The sequence below is a fragment of the Neoarius graeffei genome, chromosome 8, assembly GCF_027579695.1.
Source record: "Neoarius graeffei isolate fNeoGra1 chromosome 8, fNeoGra1.pri, whole genome shotgun sequence".
Classification (NCBI taxonomy): domain Eukaryota; kingdom Metazoa; phylum Chordata; class Actinopteri; order Siluriformes; family Ariidae; genus Neoarius; species Neoarius graeffei.
Window position 1 is genome coordinate 46,869,980 of NC_083576.1, and position 19,260 is coordinate 46,889,239.

Genomic DNA, 19,260 nt, shown 5'->3' on the forward strand with positions numbered 1-19,260 from the left:
ACCACAAATCATTAATTGAATTTTTTCTTTCCGACTTTATGAACAAAAATACTTTTTATATTACTACACATGGGTCATCCAAGTGTGATTTAAAATTAAATGTCTTAATACTATAATAATAATAATTTGTTTCAAGTAATTACTTTAGCAGTGAATGGGGCCAGTTATTTATTTATTAACTATGTCGTTAGCTAAGCCAACTACAATAAAATTAGCTAACTAAAGTAGAATATGTCAACAGCTCGGTAGCTAATAGTAATTACTTGTAACTTTCTGACAAGTAATCTACTCACTCTCAAGGCAACCTAAACATAATTTTTTTCTAAGGTAATGTTCGAACAATTGAAAAACATTCCTTGCATGTATTAGATGGGCAAAGGGCGCTGTGCTGAGCTGTGAAATGTCTGACACAAGCACAATTCACAGTTCCCACCAAACGCTGGAGTAAATGCATGCGGGTCGGTTCTGACCCATGTGTGTAAACTTGATGTAGAATTACAAAAGCTGTGCTTGTTCATAACTTAAGAAAGGAAAAATAAAAATGATGATTTGTGCGAAACAAAAACAAGATATTTACTGCATATTTGGAAAAGTAAATGACAAAATGAATTTATTTCAAAAGTATCTCATAGAAACACTCAGCCATACATGAAATAACCTGGAAAATGAATGCAGGTTGTTTTTGATCCATGTTGTGCATTAGAAGGGTAGTGATACAGAAAGGGTTTTTATTCAAAAAGTAAGAAAGGAAAAAATAAAATGAGGATGTATGATGATCAAAAACAAGTTAATTGGAGAATACCTTGAATACTGAATGATGGAATTAATTTATTGCAAAGATATAGAAGATAAAAACTCAGCCGGGTCACTTTTGACCCATGTTTTGCATCAAAGGGTTAAGTTATTCCACGAAATCTAGTCGTACGTAAGCTGATAGCCGACGAGGCGCGTAGCACTGAGTTGGCAAAAAGCCATGTATGACAAGATTGAATGGAATAACTGTTTTATTCTATCCACATTGACTGGATTTTGAGAAACAGAGCATTTTTATTTTTACGCAAATTCGATAAATAAAAACTTTATACAAAACGTCTGACAAAATCATTTCTGCTTCGAATGTGAACAAACCAGCAAAATGACAGTAACAGTTTATGAAACATGCTATAATAAAATTATTTTTTCCCCATATTTTGTTGCTTTTTTTTTTTTTTTTGGATTTTTTGGGGGTTTCGTTTTCGAGTAAATTTTTTTATTTCGTCCTCCGTCATTTTGTTTTTCTCTCCTCACGGTATATGAGCTGATAGCCTAGTAGTAGAGTAGCCAATCAGAGCGCGCGATTGCTCATCAGTGAATGTGGGTAGAATAAAACAAGTTATCAGTATATAAGCAGTTTGCATGAGAGACGTGTATATTTTTGACTTGACTTCATGTTATTTTGGCGTGCCTCCCTCTGTGGTGTTCAGCTCCAGGGCACCATTCTTCAGTACGTGAAGACTCTGATAGAGGTGATGCCGAAGATCTGCCGTCTGCCTCGCCATGAGTATGGATCGCCAGGTAAGACGTCTCTCTCTCTCGGATCAAATTCATCGACATCGAATTCATGACGATAATAACAACCAGCAAACTGCAGTGTGAAAATCTGCTTCAGTTCTGTGACTATCATGATTGTCAGCGATCTAAAGACTCATTAGTAGTTTTAATATTCTCCTTAAAGCAGCATGGTGTAGGAATTTTACTTTGAAATATCATCTTCAAAACCATTTTGATATTACGTTGAACGGCTTGTCTTCCACTCCGAGTCCGCGCCTGGTTTTCCAGTCATTGCGCTATTTAACTCCAGCGGCGAATCCCAGAGACCTCTTGCGAGATCTGTGTAACGCTTTACAGCACCACGGGAGCTTCGTAAAGCTTTACGAGAACTGTGTAACACTTTACGCCACTTGCTATGTAACACTCGGACCTCATAAGTGCTCTTGCGTCTGTTGCTGTTTAGCTTTGTTGGACAGCTTGCTACCCAAGCTTGCATCACTTTGTGTCCGGGACATCAAAGTTTTATAAGATTAATATAGTTGATGAGCTGTTCTTTTTTTCCTTCAGCATGCCCCAGCATTAGATACAGTGCTGTGAAAAAGTATTTGCCTCCTTCCTGATTTGTTCTACTTTTGTATATTTGTCACACTTAGATGTTTCGTGTCATCAAACTCATTTTAATATTAGACCAAGATAGCCCAAGTAAACACAAAATGCAGTTTTCAAACGATGATTTTATGTACTGATGGAAAAAAAAAAGTTACCCAAACCTACCTGGCCCTATGTCAAAAAGTAATTACCCCCTCAACCAATTAACCTCAACCAATCAAACAATTAACCAAACGTAATTGAAAATTTGTTTCAGTTTTACTAGCCACACCCAGGCATGATTACTGCCAGACCTCATCTCATTATCTGTAGCCGCTTTATCCTGTTCTACAGGGTCGCAGGCAAGCTGGAGCCTATCCCAGCTGACTACGGGCGAAAGGCGGGGTACACCCTGGACAAGTCGCCAGGTCATCACAGGGCTGACACATAGACACAGACAACCATTCACACTCACATTCACACCTACGGTCAATTTAGAGTCACCAGTTAACCTAACCTGCATGTCTTTGGACTGTGGGGGAAACCGGAGCACCCGGAGGAAACCCACGCGGACACGGGGAGAACATGCAAACTCCACACAGAAAGGCCCTCGCCGGCCACGGGGCTCGAACCCGGACCTTCTTGCTGTGAGGCGACAGCACTAATCACTACACCACCATGCCGCCTACTGCCAGACCTGTTCAATCTAAATATCATGTAAATAGAACCAGGCTGGCAATGTGAAGTAGGCTAATAGAGCTTAAAGGAGATGCGCAGACCCTTTATTTTTAAATACATTTCTGAGTGGATAGTATCTCCATCCTTGACCCTTGTACGCTGCATAAATGGGAATAAAAGATATATCTATTTTTGAGAGTTAAAATCGACCGCAAAGTTGGCATTCGAGCTGCCCTGCTGAGCCAGCCAGCCCTGAGTGCGTGACGTCACAGCGGTAACCGGTTTTAAGGCCAAGGCCTTTGATAGCTATAGACCAAAGTCAGACTTGGCAGGCGAGAGTGGTTGCAATGGCCTCTTTGTTCAGATTTATTGGAGATTCTTTGGATTCCTCAGATAGTAATACATCTGACTGTGATAGTCCTGAAATTGGAGTGTGCGTACATGTTACTGCTATACACGTAGAACCATATCAGTTCGAACCAATGGAAAGTGAACCCGATAGTAACATGTCGGCCACGGAGACCCCCACCTTACGAAATAAAGCCGTTGAGAGAATTGGATGGAATTGAACTGATAGTCTCATGTGACTCTCGTTAAAACAGGATAGGTGTTATAACTTATGCAACATACATGTACAGTGGTGCTTGAAAGTTTGTGAACCCTTTAGAATTTTCTATATTTTTGTATAAATATGACCTAAAACATCATCAGATTTTCACACAAGTCCTAAAAGTAGATAAAGAGAACCCAGTTAAACAAATGGGACAAAAATATTATACTTGGCCGTTTATTTATTGAGGAAAATGATCCAATATTACATATCTGTGAGTGGCAAAAGTATGTGAACATCTAGGATTAGCAGTTCATTTGAAGGTGAAATTAGAGTCAGGTGTTTTCAATCAATGGGATGACAATCAGGTGTGAGTGGGCACCCTGTTTTATTTAAAGAACAGGGATCTATCAAAGTCTGATCCTCACAATACATGTTTGTGGAAGTGTATCATGGCACAAACAAAGGAGATTTCTGAGGAGCTCAGAAAAAGTGTTGTTGATGCTCATCAGGCTGGAAAAGGTTACAAAACCATCTCTAAAGAGTTTGGACTCCACCAATCCACAGTCAGACAGATTGTGTACAAATGGAGGCAATTCAAGACCATTGTTACCTTCCCCAGGAGTGGTCGACCAACAAAGATCACTCCAAGAGCAAGGCATGTAATAGTCGGAGAGGTCACAAAGGACCCCAGGGTAACTTCTAAGCAACTGAAGGCCTCTCTCACATTGGCTAATGTTAATGTTCATGAGTCCACCATCAGGAGAACACTGAACAACAATGGTGTGCATGGCAGGGTTGCAAGGAGAAAGCCCCTGCTCTCCAAAAAGAACATTGCTGCTCGTCTGCAGTTTGCTAAAGATCACGTGGACAAGCCAGAAGGCTATTGGAAAAATGTTTTGTGGACGGATGAGACCAAAATAGAACTTTTTGGTTTAAATGAGAAGCGTTATGTTTGGAGAAAGGAAAACACTGCATTCCAGCATAAGAACCTTATCCCATCTGTGAAACATGGTGGTGGTAGTATCATGGTTTGGGCCTGTTTTGCTGCATCTGGGCCAGGACGGCTTGCCATCATTGATGGAACAATGAATTCTGAATTATACCAGCGAATTCTAAAGGAAAACGTCAGGACATCTGTCCATGAACTGAATCTCAAGAGAAGGTGGGTCATGCAGCAAGACAACGACCCTAAGCACACAAGTCATTCTACCAAAGAATGGTTAAAGAAGAATAAAGTTAATGTTTTGGAACGGCCAAGTCAAAGTCCTGACCTTAATCCAATCGAAATGTTGTGGAAGGACCTGAAGCGAGCAGTTTATGTGAGGAAACCCACCAACATCCCAGAGTTGAAGCTGTTCTGCACGGAGGAATGGGCTAAAATTCCTCCAAGCCGGTGTGCAGGACTGATCAACAGTTACCGCAAATGTTTAGTTGCAGTTATTGCTGTACAAGGGGGTCACACCAGATACTGAAAGCAAAGGTTCGCTTACTTTTGCCACTCACAGATATGTAATATTGGATCATTTTCCTCAATAAATAAATGACTAAGTATAATATTTTTGTCTCATTTGCTTAACTGGGTTCTCTTTATCTACTTTAAGGACGTGTGTGAAAATCTGATGATGTTTTAGGTCATATTTATGCAAAAATATAGAAAATTCTAAAGGGTTCACAAACTTTCAAGCACCACTGTACATGCATGCATTTTCACTGATAAAACGTAAAAGGCTAATTAAATAATCAGATGAATTGAGACAATCACATTCTGAAGCAAATTATATAATATTATACCGGTAGCTTAAATACACAATACAAGTTACATGTATTAATCTAAATGTAGGTAAACAACGAGTGTTGTTGTTGTTGTTGTTATGTAACCAAATGAGAGTTGCATCTTACCCGTCTGTGTTCTCGCTTCTTGAAGGCTGACCTTGCAGCCGACTGTTTTGAAACAATCTGACTTTCAGTTCTTCATTCAGTTCTTCATTCCTTCCACATAAGGGCAAGATATTGCCGCTGAGGCAAGCATATCCAGCGGAGAAATCTGACGACTGGTCCACTCATTCTCTATTCTCCATACTGAGTACTCCGCCATTACTGCTCAGCTCACACTTTGGGAGAACTGGTGCAACTGAACTTACTTTCCTTTTCTTGTAGTTTTCTTTTCCTTTAATTGTTGGTACTGCACCCTCTTTCAATACGGGCTTATAGCCAACGCTCCTCAACAGATCAGAGGTTTCATACGGGTCCTCATTAAAATGTGCTCATGAATTTCTCGCAAAACGCGTCCAAGTCTTTGCAGTTTGAACATTCTTAGGCCGTGAATGCAACATAAATCCACCTTCTGTCGTGCTGCTGCATCCACCAGCAACACATCTACGGGGCATGGTGATAAATTAGCTCAAAATGGAGGATCAAAGTTGCAGTCAGCTCTGTGTTTTAGTATAGCGAAAATGGCGATGAGACTGATAGACTTCCTGTTGTGACGTCACAGATGTCAAGGTCATTCACTCAGCCCGCTACCTATATGAATCACTTTAATCGTAAAAATTACTATATTAGATTTATTGTTAACACTTAAAACTATTCCTATGCCATTCTTGAGGTCTCAAGGCATTTATAAACAAAAAGTGAGGCCATGGTTCTGCGTATCTCCTTTAAAAAGATGCCGCGAAGTAAAGAGTTATAAGAACAGATGAGCAACAAAATAGTTGAAATCCATCAATCTGGAAAGGGTTACAGAGCTATTGCCAAGGCTCTGGGACTCCAGCGAACCACAGTCAGAGCCATTATCTACAAATGAAAAAAAAAACTTGGAACAGTGGCGAACCTTCCCAGGAGTGGTGGGCCTTCCAAAATTCAACCAAGAGTGCTTTGACGACTGACCCAGAAGGTCACAAAAGAACCCCGACGAACATCTAAAGAACTGCAGACCTCACTTCCTTCAGTTAAGTTCATGATTCTACAATAAGGAAGGCACTTGGCAAAAATAGCATCCATGGGAGGGTTGCAAGGTGCAAACCACTGCTGACCAGAAAGAACACAAAGGCTCATCTCACATTTGCCAAAAAGCATCTTGAGGAAGACTTTTGGGATAATATTCTGTGGACTGAGGAGTCAAAAATAGGACTTTTTGGAAGACTTGGGTCCCAGTATATCTGGTGTAAGGCTAACATAGCATTCCAAAATAAGATCATACCAACAGTCAAGCACGGTGGTGGTAGTGTGATGGTCCGGGGCTGCTTTTCTGCTTCAGGACCTGGATAACTTGCCATAATTGATGAAACCATGAATTCTGTTCTCTACCAGAAAATCCTGAAGGAGAACGTCTGCCCATCAGTTCATGACCTAAAGCTCAAGCGCACACAAGCAAGTCCGCTTCTGAATGGCTCAAAAGAAATAAAATTAAGGCTTTGGAGTGGCCTAGTCAAAGTCCTGACTTGAGTCCAATTGAGATGCTGTGGCAAGACCTTAAACGGGCAGTTCATGCTTGAAAACCCTCCAATGTGGCTGAATTGAAACAATTCTGCAAAGAAGAGTGGGCAAATATTCCTTCACAGCTATGTAAAAGACTTATTGCAAGTTATCGCAAACATTTAATTGCAGTTGTTGCCGCCAAGGGTGTCCCAACCAGTTATTAAGTTTAAGGGGGCAATTACTTTTTCACATGGGTGATACAGGTTTTGATTAACCCTTTAGTTTTAATAAATGGAGTGATCATTTAAAAGCTGCATTTTGTGTTTACTTACATTGTTTTTATTACCTCGCCCGGGACAGCGTCCACTAGGGGGCGAGGTATTGTTTTTGGTGGCGTTTCTTTGTTTGTTTGTTTTGTTAGCAACATTATGGGAAAACTGCTGGACCAATCTTCATGAAACTTTCAGGATAGATGGGCATTGGTCTCAAATAGAACCTCTAAAATTTTGAGGGTCATCCGGTCAAGGTCAGCAAAAAGGTCAAAAAAATTTTTTTTGTGATAAGTTCCTTCATATTCATCATATTTACTTCAAACCACTTCCAAAATGTTCATCTTTCAATTCTGCTTCCATTGATATGCTACATGATGGGGTATCTCTCACAGCTTTCTTAGCGGTTGGGGGTCAAATGTCGGGGGGGTCAAGGTCATTGCTAAAATTTGCATATTTTTCATTATAACTCAAAAATGGTTAGGTATAGAGAGATGTTCATCATTATCAACATATAGGAAGTCATATATGGGCTTTCATTTGGCACCATGACCCTTGGCCTTGTTTGTTTGTGTGTCTGTCTGTTAACAATCTAGCGTGTAGACGGTTGCACTGATTGACTTCAAATTTTCCGGTTAGGTGGGCAATGGTCCGTAGATTACCTGATTAAATCTCGGGCGTAATCAGGTCAAGGTTAAGGTCACCAGAAAGGTCAACCTTTCTGTCAAAATAACATTTTCCATTATAACTCAAAAACGGTTACAGATAGACAGATGTTTACTATTATGAGCATATAGGAACTCCCATATGTCCTTTCATTTGGCACCATGATCTTTGACCTTGAGTGACCGTGAATGGTCAAACTCAAGGTCACGGATTTTCAGAGGTCTGTAACTTGAAAACGGTTGATGGTAGACAGATGTTTACCATTATCAACTTATAGAAAGTGCCATATGGGCTTTCATTTGGCACCATGACCTTTGACCTTGAATGGCTCTGAAATGTCCAACTCAAGGTCATGGATTTTCATAGGACTATAAACCTGACAGTTGATGATTGAGAAATATTACCATTATCAACATATAGGTATAAAATAAGTGCTGCCAGGCGAGGTTTGTTTTGCCTGGCAACACTTGTCCTATATTAGACTTATTTGGATGACCTAAAACAGTTAAATGTGACAAATAAGCAAAAATGGCAGAAATCAGTGAGGGGATACTTTTTCACAGCACTGTATGTCGGTGTCAATATGGTTCTGGTTATGTTAGCTTAGCATGCTACTTTTCCGAGTTGTGTGCAATACTTTGATTTCAGCACGGCAAAAAAAAAAAAAAGCTTAGCCTTCACGTTTACTTCAAGACATAAGTAGTGATTTGTCTCATGGTTAAAGAGAAAACAATGACAGTCCAACAGCAGGGTGTACATCCATGCCAGTGTTACTTATGAAAGATTGTGACGTGGGCTATAACCTTATCAATGTGATCCCTGCCTCATAGAGATTTGTAGGTTTTCTGGTTTGAAAAACTCATATAACCTCAGTCCCGTCTCAGGCTAGCATGCAAATAAATAAATTCCTCTTGCACCAAAATGTTTGGTCAGTCTTTGTCAGTCTCACGGCAAATAAGCCTAAATTTGACCTAAAACATCAGATTTTCACACAAGTCCTAAAAGTAGATAAAGAGAACCCAGTTAAACAAATGAGACAAAAATATTAAACTTGGTCATTTATTTATTGAGGAAAATGATCCAGTATTACATATCTGTGAGTGGCAAAAGTATGTGAACCTTTGCTTTCAGTATCTGGTGTGACCCCTTGTGCAGCAATAACTGCAACTAAACGTTTGCGGTAACTGTTGATCAGTCCTGCACACCGGCTTGGAGGAATTTTAGCCCATTCCTCCGTACAGAACAGCTTCAACTCTGGGATGTTGGTGGGTTTCCTCACATGAACTGCTCGCTTCAGGTCCTTCCACAACATTTCGATTGGATTAAGGTCAGGACTTTGACTTGGCCATTCCAAAACATTAACTTTATTCTTCTTGAACCATTCTTTGGTAGAATGACTTGTGTGCTTAGGGTCGATGTCTTGCTGCATGACCCACCTTCTCTTGAGATTCAGTTCATGGACAGATGTCCTGCCATTTTCCTTTAGAATTCGCTGGTATCATTCAGAATTCATTGTTCCATCAATGATGGCAAGCCGTCCTGGCCCAGATGCAGCAAAACAGGCCCAAACCCTGATACTACCACCACCATGTTTAACAGATGGGATAAGGTTCTTATGCTGGAATGCAAACATATCGCCAAACATAGCGCTTCTCATTTCAACCAAAAAGTTCTATTTTGGTCTCATCCGTCCACAAAACATTTTTCCAATATCCTTCTGGCTTGTCCACATGATCTTTAGCAAACTGCAGACGAGCAGCAATGTTCTTTTTGGAGAGCAGTGGCTTTCTCCTTGCAACCCTGCCATGCACACCATTGTTGTTCAGTGTTCTCCTGATGGTGGACTCATGAACATTAACATTAGCCAATGCGAGAGAGGCCTTCAGTTGCTTAGAAGTTACCCTGTGGTCCTTTGTGACCTCGCCGACTATTACACGCCTTACTCTTGGAGTGATCTTTGTCAGTCGACCACTCCTGGGGAGGGTAACAATGGTCTTGAATTTCCTCCATTTGTACACAGTCTTTCTGACTGTTGATTGGTGGAGTCCAAACTCTTTAGAGATGGTTTTGTAACCTTTTCCAGCCTGATGAGCATCAACAAGGCTTTTTCTGAGGTCCTCAGAAATCTCCTTTGTTGGTGCCATGATACACTTCCACAAACATGTGTTGTGAAGATCAGACTTTGATAGATCCTTGTTCTTTAAATAAAACAGGGTGCCCACTCTGTGAAAAATGATGAGGGATTGTAGCACCATTTTTCACGGACATTTTTCACTATATGCCTTCACGTACGCTCAGACACTGCCCGACATTCAGAGACTCACTCATGCGCTAACATACACGCACACATGCAGCCGAGACATCTGTTAGTCCAAACATTCACATATTGGAACTTTTTTTCTTTTCTAGCGTGACTAGCGTGAAAATGAGACTTGCACAAAAACGTCTACTTTTCATTCATTCACTCATCATTTTAGCGAGCAGCGCGGTACCCGTTGTCTCCGCTCCATAATTCATACGCATTCCCATCACTTCACATAATAAACAAACATTTCACTCACCTCACTTCCTGGTGCAACAGCAGGCTGGTCCGAGAGGAAACCAGAGTCTCTCGGAACCACCGTTCTTAACCACTGATCTGGTGCAGTGGGGGGGGAGAACATTTGGACTTCCGGAAGTGTAGTGTGTTTGGGAAATTGTTTTGTGCAGTTTTATTTCAGTTATGGATGCATGTTAATGTGGTCTGTTATTTTTGTTAGTTTTAATGGGGGGGGGGAATATTGGGGTATTTTCTAGGGGAATTTAAATGTGTGTTTTAATACTTTTTGTACTTTTTTTGTATTGGGTAATTGGTGGACCAATCAGCAGGGAGCTGCCGCCTGTGAGCCCTTTAAAAGGGGCAGTTTTTTGTCATTATGGAGAGAGAGGGTGAGGGGAATGCAGGCTTGCTGTGAGGCTGTGCAATGTAGGTGCAAAGTATGTAAGTGCAATGCAAAATTTGACTTTTTTGTTGTAGTTATTATTTAAGTTGCCTGACTGAGGCCGGTTTTGTTTTGCGTTTATTCAGTTTTTTTTTCCCCTATTTTGTATGCACTTATTATTCACTGTAAATAAATTCGCACCCGTATTCACTTTATATTTGAGTTGCCAAGTCTTCTTCTATCCTTTATTGGCAAGGGCCAGTCCTGAGGTGAGGTGGGGGGTGGAGAAGCCCCCTTTTCTCACAGTTGGTGTCAGGAGTGGGATAGTGGCGCCTCGGAAGATTCTGAAGAAGACGATAGGCCGACGGGTTCAGCCTAAACGAGGCATGGCTTATCGGCGGCTACCCCAAGATGCCGTGAAGGGGGTGACGGCTGAGGAGGAGGAGCAAGAGGCTGGTGAGGAGTTTGAAGGAGCTATGGGCGGAGCAGGGGATGTTCCACAGACACGGGACATGAGCATGCTATACAGTTTGTTACAGAAGTCCATACTGGATCAGCAGCGTGAGGCACACAAGCAGGACATGAGATGGCGCAGCGTCCAGATCCAGCTCAACACTGTGCACGATGAGCTGGAGAGGGAGCGACGAAAGGCAGCAGAGGAGCGGGAGCAGCAGCCAGATGACGACGGTACTGGGACTCCTCTACAGCTAAGTCCTCAAGACAATCCAGTTGCGCCACCGCCAAGACTCCAAGCAGCAGCAGCAGCACCACCGCCAGCAGCACTACCTCCTGCAGGACCAGCAGCACTGACTCCAGTGGCCTGGACAAGGGCAGCAGTGCCAAAGCTGGAAGATGGAGATGATATTGAACAATACCTTACCACGTTTGAAAGGCTTGCCTTGGCCTACAGGTGGCCTGGGTCGGACTGGGCCATCTACCTGGTACCATATCTGACGGGCCGGGCCCGAGCGGCATACGTCGCGATGGACATGAACGAGGCTATGGATTATGATCGAGTGAAGGCAGCAATCCTCAACAAGTATGAAATCAACGGCGAGACGTACAGGCAGCGTTTCCGTGAGCCAGATGTGCGAGTAGAGGAGACCCCCCGGGAACTGTACAACCGCCTGATGGATTTGTACAAGAAGTGGGTGAGGCCGGCAGGCAAGACTGTGGAGGAAGTTGGAGAAATCCTTGTGCTTGAACAGTACCTGCGCACTCTAGCTCCTGAAATCCGGATCTGGGTTAAGGAACATAACCCAGCCACAGGCCAGCAGGCAGCTGAACTGGTGGAGGCGTTCCTGGCAGCTAGACCGGGTCCGAAGGTGTTCCGCAGCCAGAACTATAGCCGACCAGCCGGAGGGGGTAAGTCTGGGGTTCCTGGTGGGGGATTTGGTCCTAGGGGGTTAGGTCAGGTTAGACCACCACACCATACCTATACTCCCCCTTACAGCCCAGCACCTAGGACTCCTACACGCCCCTATACTCCACCGCCTAGACAGCCAGCGCCCACAGCTACCATACATAGGCCGCCCTTCACATGCCATCACTGTAACAAGCCTGGTCACATCGCCAGGGACTGTCCAGGCAGGAAAGCTCAGGGGTCTAGTTTTTGTAATGTCCCTAGACCTGAGGGCGGAGCTGATGACACTGTATCCAGAGTGCAGACTATCCCTGTAACTGTGAATGATAAGCCAACATTTGCATTACTAGACACGGGCAGCACACACACTCTAGTCCAGCCACACCTGATTGATAAGTCAGAGGAATTGGGGATAGAGCAGCTGAGAGTGCGTTGTGTGAATGGAGACGAGCATGTGTATCCAGTGGCAGATATTTGTCTTGAGGTTCAGGGGCAAGCTTTTTTGCTGAGGGCAGGCATTGTACAAGGTTTACGGTATCCTGTAGTCTTGGGTCAGGATGTCCTCATTTTGCCTGAGCTGGTGCAGTCAGCAGAGCCCATTAGCATGGTAGTCACCAGAGCTAGGGCTAAGCAGTCTGCTGAGGAGGAGGCAAAGAAAGTTGTATGTGATAGGTTGCCCTATAGCCAATGTGATATTGATCCCCCTGTGTCTACTAGAATGCCAAAAACCCGTAGGCAGCGAAGACTTGCTAAACTGCAGGGCACAGCAGATAAGGTGATCAGCTACTTGCCAAAGCCTGTTGATGAAAAGGATGTGTGGAAGGCTCCCCATAATTTTGCTGACCTGCAGAAGAATGATGACTCTTTGAAGGATGCGTTTACTAAGGTCACAGAAATTGATGGTGTTGAAACTGGTGTGGTTAAACAGCTAACTGGTGAATACTACTTTATGAGAGATGGCATATTGTACCACCAACCTGAGAATGGCAATGTGGAGCAGGTGGTAGTGCCAAAGAGTCTGAGAGAGAGAGTGCTCAGTTTAGGTCATGACATACCCTGGGCAGGGCATTTAGGTACTGTTAAGACCTTAGAAAGAGTGGCACAACGTTTTCACTGGCCAGGGCTCTACACAGATGTCCAAAAATATTGTCGCACATGTTCTACCTGTCAGCTTACTAGTAAACACAAGGCTAGACCCTCCCCTTTGCAACCACTTCCCATTATGGGCATTCCATTTCAGAGGATAGGGATGGACATTGTAGGTCCCTTGGAGAGAACCAGGTCAGGGCACAGGTTCATTTTAGTCATGTGTGATTATGCTACACGTTACCCTGAAGCATTCCCCCTTCGAAAGATAACAGCAGGGTCAGTGGCAAGAGCACTGTTGCAACTGATATCACGAGTAGGCATACCACATGAAATACTGACAGACCAGGGTACCGCATTTCTATCCAAAACACTTAGACAAGTGTATAGTTTGCTTGGGATTAAGGGGATACGGACCACTCCCTACCACCCCCAGACTGATGGGCTGGTGGAGCGTTACAACCAGACCCTGAAGTCAATGTTGCGGAAATTTGTGGCAGATAACGGCAAAGACTGGGACCAGTGGTTGCCATACCTCCTTTTTGCCTATAGGGAGGTACCACAGGCATCCACTGGTTTCTCCCCTTTTGAGTTGCTGTATGGGCGCCAGGTCCGGGGCCCATTGGATTTACTCCGTGATGCCTGGGTGACTCCAAAACCCCAGGAGCCAGACAGCGTGCTCTCCTATGTCTTGAAGATACAGGAGAAGATGGGGAAGATGGCTAGCTTGGTGGAGGAGAACATGACCAAGGCCCAGCAGACCCAGGCGAGCTGGTATGACCAGAGGGCGAGGCAGAGGAGCTTCGCACCTGGGCAACAGGTTTTGTTGCTGTTACCCACCACCGAGAATAAGTTGCTGGCCCGCTGGCAAGGTCCTTACACCGTGGTGCGTCAGCTGGGGCCAGTGACCTACGAGGTGGAGATGCCAGGACGACGGAAGGCAAAGCAGGCCTTCCACATTAACCTGCTTAAGGAGTGGCAGGAGCGGAAGGCGCCGCTCAGCCAGCAGCTCCTGGTGCAGGACGTGGACAGTGATGTAGAGCCACAGGAGCAGTTCTTCCCGGCAGCAGGTGCACCAACTGACCCGGATGTCTCCCATTTGACAGCCCAGCAAGCACGGGAGTTGCAGGCCATCATCCCTCCAGGCTTGTTTTCTGAGCAGCCTGGGCGCACGTCATTGGTTGAGCATGACTTCCAGCTGAAGGACTTGAATCCAGTGCGGCAAAGGATGTATCGCATCCCAGAGCGATTGCTTCCAGCTCTGCAGGAGGAGCTGGAGATAATGAAGCAGCTGGGGGTCATTGAGCCGTCCAGCAGCAGCTGGAGCAGTCCTGTCGTGCTGGTCCCAAAGAAGGATGGCAGCATCCGCTTTTGTATTGATTTCAGACAGTTGAACGTGCAGTCCACATTCGACGCCTACCCAATGCCCAGGCTGGAGGACTTGATTGAGGGGCTTGGAAGGGCGTCTTACATCACAACCCTTGACCTCTGCCGGGGGTATTGGCAGGTGCCACTGGCCGAGGGGGCAAAACGGTACACCGCCTTCCGTACCCCTCAAGGCCTGTATCAGTTCACTACCATGCCCTTTGGTCTGCAGGGGGCACCAGCGACTTTTCAAAGACTCATGGACCGTGTGCTGGAGGGCACGGGGGACTTCGCCGCGGCTTATCTTGACGATGTCGTGGTTTGGAGCGCCACTTGGGAGGGGCACCTCCAACACCTGGCCGAGGTGTTCCGGCGCATTAGTGAGGCTGGCTTGACCATCCAGCCAAGGAAATGCTTTCTGGCTCAGCAGGAGGTTCGGTACCTGGGCCACATTATTGGCAAGGGGGTGATAAAGCCCCAAAAGGACAAGGTCGAGGCGGTCCGGGACTGTCCACGACCCCGCACCAAGAAGGACGTCCGCTCTTTCTTGGGCCTTGCAGGGTGGTACAGGAGGTTTATTCCGAACTTCGCCACCCGCGCGGCACCCCTCACAGACTTGACTCGTAAGTCAGGTTCAGCAAAGGTGGAGTGGGGGGAGGTGCAGGAGCAGGCCTTCCAGGACTTGAAAGGGGCTCTGCTTTGTGAGCCTGTGCTACAGAGCCCAGACTTCGAACAGACATTTACTGTGCAGACAGATGCCTCTGGGGTTGGACTGGGGTCAGTCCTTCTTCAGGGGGAGGCAGAGCAGCAGAAGCCGGTGGCGTATATTAGCCGAAAGCTGTTCCCCCGAGAGACGAGGTACTCGGTGGTAGAGCTTGAATGCCTTGCGGTGAAATGGGCGCTAGAGACATTTAAGTATTACCTGTTGGGCAGAGACTTTTTACTAGAGACTGACCACAGAGCACTGCAATGGTTGGACCGAATGAAAGACTCTAATGCACGTATTACACGTTGGTTCCTCTCTTTGCAGCCCTACAGGTTTACAGTGAAATACAGGGCAGGGTCACAGAACCCTGTAGCGGACTTCCTGTCTCGCCACCCTGGTGGCGAGCCAACAGAAGGGGGAGGAAATGTGAAAAATGATGAGGGATTGTAGCACCATTTTTCACGGACATTTTTCACTATATGCCTTCACGTACGCTCAGACACTGCCCGACATTCAGAGACTCACTCATGCGCTAACATACACGCACACATGCAGCCGAGACATCTGTTAGTCCAAACATTCACATATTGGAACTTTTTTTCTTTTCTAGCGTGACTAGCGTGAAAATGAGACTTGCACAAAAACGTCTACTTTTCATTCATTCACTCATCATTTTAGCGAGCAGCGCGGTACCCGTTGTCTCCGCTCCATAATTCATACGCATTCCCATCACTTCACATAATAAACAAACATTTCACTCACCTCACTTCCTGGTGCAACAGCAGGCTGGTCCGAGAGGAAACCAGAGTCTCTCGGAACCACCGTTCTTAACCACTGATCTGGTGCAGTGGGGGGGGAGAACATTTGGACTTCCGGAAGTGTAGTGTGTTTGGGAAATTGTTTTGTGCAGTTTTATTTCAGTTATGGATGCATGTTAATGTGGTCTGTTATTTTTGTTAGTTTTAATGGGGGGGGGGAATATTGGGGTATTTTCTAGGGGAATTTAAATGTGTGTTTTAATACTTTTTGTACTTTTTTTGTATTGGGTAATTGGTGGACCAATCAGCAGGGAGCTGCCGCCTGTGAGCCCTTTAAAAGGGGCAGTTTTTTGTCATTATGGAGAGAGAGGGTGAGGGGAATGCAGGCTTGCTGTGAGGCTGTGCAATGTAGGTGCAAAGTATGTAAGTGCAATGCAAAATTTGACTTTTTTGTTGTAGTTATTATTTAAGTTGCCTGACTGAGGCCGGTTTTGTTTTGCGTTTATTCAGTTTTTTTTTCCCCTATTTTGTATGCACTTATTATTCACTGTAAATAAATTCGCACCCGTATTCACTTTATATTTGAGTTGCCAAGTCTTCTTCTATCCTTTATTGGCAAGGGCCAGTCCTGAGGTGAGGTGGGGGGTGGAGAAGCCCCCTTTTCTCACACACTCACACCTGATTGTCATCCCATTGATTGAAAACACCTGACTCTAATTTCACCTTCAAATTAACTGCTCATTCTAGAGGTTCACATACTTTTGCCACTCACAGATATGTAATATTGGATCATTTTCCTCAATAAATAAATGACCAAGTGTCATATTTTTGTCTCATTTGTTTAACTGGGTTCTCTTTATCAACTTTTAGGACTTCTGTGAAAATCTGATGATGTTTTAGGTCATATTTATGCAGAAATATAGAAAATTCTAAAGGGTTCACAAACTTTCAAGGAACACCGTAATCAATTACCCTGAGTCCCAATATGACATGCCTTCTCCCAAAGCAATCGATACAAAAAGAGTGCTTCTTTACTTAAAGATGCTGTCCCTACTGACTCATGGACCTTGTTAACTACTGATTCCTGAGCAACACTAACATGCCACTGCTTCACTGAATGGAAAATTCACAGTGCAGGATTAGAAGTGCACAGATTAAATGAAAGGTCATACAGATGTCAACATAGCCGTCTCTCTAAAGGCTGCAACAGAAAAGTGTCTGTCAGCATCTGAGGAAGTGTGAGCATGTGTTCATGCTGACATTAGCAATATACAGTGGTGCTTGAAAGTTTGTGAACCCTTTAGAATTTTCTATATTTCTGCATAAATATGACCTTAAACATCATCAGATTTTCACACAAGTCCTAAAAGTAGATAAACAGAACCCAGTTAAACAAATGAGACAAAAATATTATACTTGGTCATTTATTTATTGAGGAAAATGATCCGATATTACATATCTGTGAGTGGCAAAAGTATGTGAACCTCTAGGATTAGCAGTTAATTTGAAGGTGAAATTAGAGTCAGGTGTTTTCAATCAATGGGATGACAATCAGGTGTGAGTGGGCACCCTGTTTTATTTAAAGAACAGGGATCTATCAAAGTCTGATCTTCACAACACGTGTTTGTGGAAGTGTATCATAGCACGAACAAAGGAGATTTCTGAGGACCTCAGAAAAAGCATTGTTGATGCTCATCAGGCTGGAAAAGGTTACAAAACCATCTCTAAAGAGTTTGGACTCCACCAATCCACAGTCAGACAGATTGTGTACAAATGGAGGAAATTCAAGTCCATTGTTACCCTCCCCAGGAGTGGTCGACCAACAAAGATCACTCCAAGAGTAAGGCGTGTAATAGTCGGCGAGGTCACAAAGGACCCCAGGGTAACTTCTAAGCAACTGAAGGCCTCTCTCACATTGACTAATGTTCATGTTCATGAATCCACCACCAGGAAAACACTGAACAACAATGGTGTGCATGACAGAGTTGCAAGGAGAAAGCCACTGCTCTCCAAAAAGAACATTGCTGCTCATCTGCAGTTTGCTAAAGAGCATGTGGACAAGCCAGAAGGCTATTGGAAAAATGTTTTGTGGACGGAGGAGACCAAAATAGAACTTTTGGTTTAAATGAGAAGTGTTATGTTTGGAGAAAGGAAAACACTGCATTCCAGCATAAGAACCTTATCCCATCTGTGAAACATGGTGGTGGTAATATCATGGTTTGGGCCTGTTTTGCTGCATCTGGGCCAGGACGGCTTGCCATCATTGATGGAACAATGAATTCTGAATTATACCAGCGAATTCTAAAGGAAAATGTCAGGACATCTGTCCATGAACTGAATCTCAAGAGAAGGTGGGTCATGCAGCAAGACAATGACCCTAAGCACACAAGTCGTTCTCCCAAAGAATGGTGAAAGAAGAATAAAGTTAATGTTTTGGAATGGCCAAGTCAAAGTCCTGACCTTAATCCAACCAAAATGTTGTGGAAGGACCTGAAGCGATCAGTTCATATGAGGAAACCCACCAACATCCCAGAGTTGAAGCTGCTCTGTACGGAGGAATGGGCTAAAATTCCTCCAAGCCAGTGTGCAGGACTGATCAACAGTTACTGCAAACGTTTAGTTGCAGTTATTGCTGCACAAGGGGGTCACACCAGATACTGAAAGCAAAGGTTCACATACTTTTGCCACTCACAGATATGTAATATCGGATCATTTTCCTCAATAAATAAATGACCAAGTATAATATTTTTGTCTCATTTGTTTAACTGGGTTCTCTTTATCTACTTTTAGGACTTGTGTGAAAATCTGATGATGTTTTAGGTCATATTTATGCAGAAATATAGAAAATTCTAAAGGGTTCACAAACTTTCAAGCACCACTGTAGTTCTGACAAATCGAGGTCTATGGGACTCACTGCCTTGCTTCGCTCACACCCTTCAGCTTGCAGTTAATCAGGGCTTCAAACTTTGAAGTTTGGGCTGCTCAATTATGGCAAAAATCATAATCACAATTACAGTCCTGGAAAATTTAAGAGACCACTGCAAAAAATTTCTCTGGTTTTACTATTTATAGGTATGTGTTCGAGGAATGTGGACATTTTTGTTTTATTCCATAAATTCCTGACAACATTTCCCCCAAATTCCACATAAAAATATTGTCACTTAGAGCATTTAATTGTAGAAAATGACAACTGGTCAAAATAACAAAAAAGATGAAGTGTTTTCAGACCTTGAATAATGCACAGAAATCAAGATCATATTCAATTTTAAACAACGCAATACAGGTAGTCGTCGACTTACGACTGCGTTTGGTTACGACTGACCGGTAGTAAACCGATCTGGTCGTAAGTCGGCCTATGTT

The 19,260-nt window shown here is 43.8% G+C and overlaps 1 protein-coding gene across 1 annotated transcript in view; it reads left to right on the plus strand.

The window, feature by feature from the left end:
• Positions 1-19,260, plus strand: part of cyfip2 (cytoplasmic FMR1 interacting protein 2) — a 162,508-nt gene that overhangs the window by 111,911 nt on the left and 31,337 nt on the right. The window contains exon 23 of the mRNA XM_060927697.1: positions 1,464-1,554. Coding sequence (XP_060783680.1) covers positions 1,464-1,554 — 91 coding nt within the window. The remainder of the gene's footprint in view (positions 1-1,463; positions 1,555-19,260) is intronic.